General features: G+C 46.2%; 1 protein-coding gene across 1 annotated transcript in view; it reads left to right on the top strand.

Moving 5' to 3' along the window:
• LOC116612030 (sucrase-isomaltase, intestinal) overlaps positions 1 to 6,000 on the top strand; it is a 37,327-nt gene that overhangs the window by 11,432 nt on the left and 19,895 nt on the right. The window contains exons 13-16 of the mRNA XM_048725502.1: positions 1,396 to 1,513; positions 2,209 to 2,345; positions 2,574 to 2,608; positions 3,248 to 3,364. Coding sequence (XP_048581459.1) covers positions 1,396 to 1,513; positions 2,209 to 2,345; positions 2,574 to 2,608; positions 3,248 to 3,364 — 407 coding nt within the window. The remainder of the gene's footprint in view (positions 1 to 1,395; positions 1,514 to 2,208; positions 2,346 to 2,573; positions 2,609 to 3,247; positions 3,365 to 6,000) is intronic.

Here is a 6,000-nt window from a genome sequence, read left to right on the forward strand (position 1 = left end):
GGGCGGTGTTAACGTCACGTGATATGTCAGATGTTTACTGGGCTGTGTTAACATCACGTGATATGTTTGGTGTTTACGAGGCGGTGTTAACGTCACGTGATATGTATGGTGTTTACGAGGCGGTGTTAACGTCACGTGATATGTCTGGTGTTTACGGGGCGGTGTTAACGTCACGTGATATGTCTGGTGTTTACGAGGCGGTGTTAACGTCACGTGATATGTTTGGTGTTTACGGGGCGGTGTTAACGTCACGTGATATGTCAGATGTTTACGGGGCGGTGTTAACATCACGTGATATGTCTGGTGTTTACGGGGCGGTGTTAACGTCACGTGATATGTCTGGTGTTTACGAGGCTGTGTTAACATCGAGTGATATGTCAGATGTTTACGAGGCGGTGTTAACGTCACGTGATATGTTTGGTGTTTACGGGGCGGTGTTAACGTCACGTGATATGTCAGATGTTTACTGGGCGGTGTTAACATCACGTGATATGTCTGGTGTTTACGAGGCGGTGTTAACGTCACGTGATATGTCAGATGTTTACGAGGCGGTGTTAACGTCACGTGATATGTTTGGTGTTTACGAGGCGGTGTTAACGTCACGTGATATGTCAGATGTTTACGAGGCGGTGTTAACGTCACGTGATATGTCTGGTGTTTACGAGGCGGTGTTAACGTCACGTGATATGTCAGATGTTTACGAGGCGGTGTTAACGTCACGTGATATGTCTGGTGTTTACGAGGCTGTGTTAACGTCACGTGATATGTCAGATGTTTACGGGGCGGTGTTAACGTCACGTGATATGTCTGGTGTTTACGAGGCGGTGTTAACGTCACGTGATATGTCAGATGTTTACGGGATGGTGTTAACATCACGTGATATGTCTGGTGTTTACGGGGCGGTGTTAACGTCACGTGATATGTCTGGTGTTTACGAGGCTGTGTTAACATCGAGTGATATGTCAGATGTTTACGAGGCGGTGTTAACGTCACGTGATATGTTTGGTGTTTACGGGGCGGTGTTAACGTCACGTGATATGTTTGGTGTTTACGGGGCGGTGTTAACGTCACGTAATATGTCTGGTGTTTACGAGGCGGTGTTAACGTCACGTGATATGTCTGGTGTTTACGGGGCGGTGTTAACGTCACGTGATATTTCTGGTGTTTACGAGGCTGTGTTAACATCAAGTGATATGTCAGATGTTTACGAGGCTGTGTTAACGTCACGTGATATGTTTGGTGTTTACGGGGCGGTGTTAACGTCACGTAATTTGTCTGGTGTTTTAGGGCGATGTTTGCGACACGTGATATGTCTGGTGTTTACGAGGCGGTGTTAACGTCACGTGATATGTCTGGTGTTTTAGGGCGATGTTTGCGACACGTGTTGTATTTCAGGTGTTTATGGGGCGGTACTTGCCGATAAGACCCTGTGTATGAGTGGTCGACACTCGACCGGTCTCCACTACGATCTACACAGCTTGTACGGAATGCAACAGTCAATTATTACACAGAAGTAAGTCTTTTTCATCAAGGTTTAGCATCACCATCACTACCACCCACTACCGTCACCACCACCATCACCATCACCATCACCATCACCATCACCATCACCATCACCATCACCATCACCATCACCATCACCATCACCATCACCATCACCATCACCATCACCATCACCATCACCATCACCATCACCATCACCATCACCATCACCATCACCATCACCATCACCATCACCATCACCATCACCATCACCATCACCATCACCATCACCATCACCACCACCACCACCACCACCACCATAACCATCACCATCACCATCACCGTCACCGTCACCGTCACCATCACCATCACCATCATCATCACCTTCACCATCTCCATCACCATCACCACCACTATCATCACCATTACCATCTCCATCACCATCACCACCACTATCATCACCATCACCATCACCATAACAGTAACCGCCACCGTCATTATCACAATCATCATAATCACCATCCCCATCCTCTTCATTATCCTCAACCTCGTTATCATCTCTTCCTTTATTCCCTAAATTACAGACTTTTCTGTCATGTCCACAAACACAAAAGCAAAATCAGGTTATACTAATGAATTACATTTTGCATGAAACCCGGTTATAAGCACTGTTACCCAACATTCCAAAGATCTTGTCTTGCTCGACGACGTTACATTGTCTCGTAGAGTGAACAGAGAAACTCTTATCGGCAAGCGAAGCATGGTGTTTTCGCGATCCACGTTCGCGGGCACTGGGGCCTACGCTGGTCATTGGCTAGGAGACAACGTGGCGCGCTGGGATCAGCTTCATGCCTCTATAATAGGTAATATCACTTGCCAAATGCAGTTGACCTTTTACAGGACACTCGGGAACAATGAAGGTGTCTTGGTATAGATTAACCCCTTGATGGGCGTATTCAAGGGTCCTTTAGGGGGAGGGTGGCGAGTTATAATGGGCGATTTAAAGAAATGAATAAGAGCAGAAATCCACAAATTTCCCTCGAGAAGTCATGGATTCGCCTTTCTGACACTTCTATTTTGTTACTCCAAAGGAATGCTCGAGTTTAACATGTTCGGCATACCTTATGTAAGTATATATATACCAATTGCGCATTTTTCTCACGACAACGCTGAACTATCAGCCAAGAACTGTGCACGAAGGTCCGACTGGTAGCGACGCCATTAACCGTATTACCTACGAACGGTACACGAAGACCTGACAAACAGTGACACCCTTAACCGTATTACTTACGGATGGTACACGAAGGCCTGACGAATAGGGACATCCTTAACCGTACTACCTACGAACGGTACACGAAGGCCTGACGAATAGGGACACCCTTTACCGTATTACTTACGGACGGTACACGAAGGCCTGACGAATAGGGACAGCCTTTACCGTATTACTTACGAACGGTACACGAAGGCCTTACGAATAGGGACACCCTTTACCGTATGACCTACGAACGAATTGCGTGGCAAAAGTGGCGTGGAAAAAGTTATATCTCTTGTTGTCAACTACTGTCATTTGGTAGAGGTTTCCGTGTGGGTAATGGATATTTATATTTTTTTAAACAAGCTCACTTATATTTTATTCTCACAAGTGAGAATAAAAATAACGTGCGTTGCACTTGCGTCCCAGTGAGAACAAGCCTTATTAGATGATAGATACAGAAACGCTATCGAATATTTTGAAGGTGTCTCTTCAAAATTTGACATCTTACAGATCGGTGCTGACATCTGTGGCTTTTTCGACAACCCCTCCCCTGAGCTTTGCCAGCGCTGGACGCAGCTGGGTGCATTCTATCCATTTAGCAGAAACCACAATGGCTTTGGAAACAAGGTAAGAGTACTCTCAACATGCGATCACCATCACTACCACTATCATCACCATCACCATCACCATCACCATCACCATCACCATCACCATCACCATCACCATCACCATCACCATCACCATCACCATCACCATCACCATCACCATCACCATCACCATCACCATCACCATCACCATCACCATCACCATCACCATTCAGCAGAAACCACAATGGCTTTGGAAACAAGGTAAGAGTACTCTCAACATGCGATCACCGTCACTACCACTATCATCACCATCACCATCACCATCACTATCATCACCATCACCATCACTATCATCACCATCACCATCACCATTCAGCAGAAACCACAATGGCTTTGGAAACAAGGTAAGAGTACTCTCAACATGCGATCACCATCACTACCACTATCATCACCATCACCATCACCATCACCATCACCATCACCATCACCATCACCATCACCATCACCATCACCATCACCACCACCACCACCACCACCATCACCATCACCATCACCATCACCATCACCATCACCATCACCATCACCATCACCATCACCATCACCATCACCATCACCATCACCATCACCATCACCATCACCATCACCATCACCATCACCATCACCATCACCATTCAGCAGAAACCACAATGGCTTCGGAAACAAGGTAAGAGTACTCTCAACATGCGATCACCGTCACTACCACTATCATCACCATCACCATCACCATCACCATCACCATCACCATCACCACCATCACCATCACTACCACGATCATCACCATCACCATCACCATCACCATTTAGCAGAAACCACAATGGCTTTGGAAACAAGGTAAGAGTACTCTCAACATGCGATCACCATCACTACCACTATCATCACCATCACCATCACTATCATCACCATCACCATCACCATCACCATCACCATCACCATCACCATCACCATCACCATCACCATCACCATCACCATTCAGCAGAAACCACAATGGCTTTGGAAACAAGGTAAGAGTACTCTCAACATGCGATCACCGTCACTACCACTATCATCACCATCACCATCACCATCACCATCACCATCACCATCACTATCATCACCATCACCATCACTATCATCACCATCACCATCACCATTCAGCAGAAACCACAATGGCTTTGGAAACAAGGTAAGAGTACTCTCAACATGCGATCACCATCACTACCACTATCATCACCATCACCATCACCATCACCATCACCATCACCATCACCATCACCATCACCATCACTATCACCACCATCACCATCACCATTCAGCAGAAACCACAATGGCTTTGGAAACAAGGTAAGAGTACTCTCAACATGCGATCACCATCACTACCACTATCATCACCATCACCATCACCATCACCATCACCATCACCATCACCATTTAGCAGAAACCACAATGGCTTTGGAAACAAGGTAAGAGTACTCTCAACATGCGATCACCATCACTACCACTATCATCACCATCACCATCACCATCACCATCACCATCACCATTTAGCAGGAACCACAATGGCTTTGGAAACAAGGTAAGAGTACTCTCAACATGCGATCACCGTCACTACCACTATCATCACCATCACCATCACCATCACCATCACCATCACCATCACCATCACCATCACCATCACCATCACCATTTAGCAGAAACCACAATGGCTTTGGAAACAAGGTAAGAGTACTCTCAACATGCGATCACCATCACTACCACTATCATCACCATCACCATCACCATCACCACCACCATCACCATCACCATCACCATTTAGCAGAAACCACAATGGCTTTGGAAACAAGGTAAGAGTACTCTCAACATGCGATCACCATCACTACCACTATCATCACCATCACCATCACCATCACCATCACCACCACCATCACCATCACCATCACCATCACAATTTAGCAGAAACCACAATGGCTTTGGAAACAAGGTAAGAGTACTCTCAACATGCGATCACCATCACTACCACTATCATCACCATCACCATCACTATCACCATCACCATCACCATCACCATCACCATCACCATCACCATCACCATCACCATTTAGCAGAAACCACAATGGCTTCGGAAACAAGGTAACAGTACTCTCAACATGCGATCACCATCACTACCACTATCATCACCATCACCATCACTATCACCATCACCATCACCATCACCATCACCATCACCATCACCATTTAGCAGAAACCACAATGGCTTTGGAAACAAGGTAAGAGTACTCTCAACATGCGATCACCGTCACTACCACTATCATCACCATCACCATCACCATCACTATCACCATCACCATCACCATCACCATCACCATCACCATCACCATTTAGCAGAAACCACAATGGCTTTGGAAACAAGGTAAGAGTACTCTCAACATGCGATCACCATCACTACCACTATCATCACCATCACCATCACCATCACCATCACCACCACCATCACCATCACCATCACCATCACCATCACCATCACCATCACCATCACCATTTAGCAGAAACCACAATGGCTTTGGAAACAAGGTAAGAGTACTCTCAACATGCGATCACCATCACTACCACTATCATCACCATCACCATCACCATCACCATCACCATCACCATCACCACCAC

This window comes from Nematostella vectensis, chromosome 3 (genome assembly GCF_932526225.1).
Source record: "Nematostella vectensis chromosome 3, jaNemVect1.1, whole genome shotgun sequence".
NCBI classification, from domain to species: Eukaryota; Metazoa; Cnidaria; class Anthozoa; order Actiniaria; family Edwardsiidae; genus Nematostella; species Nematostella vectensis.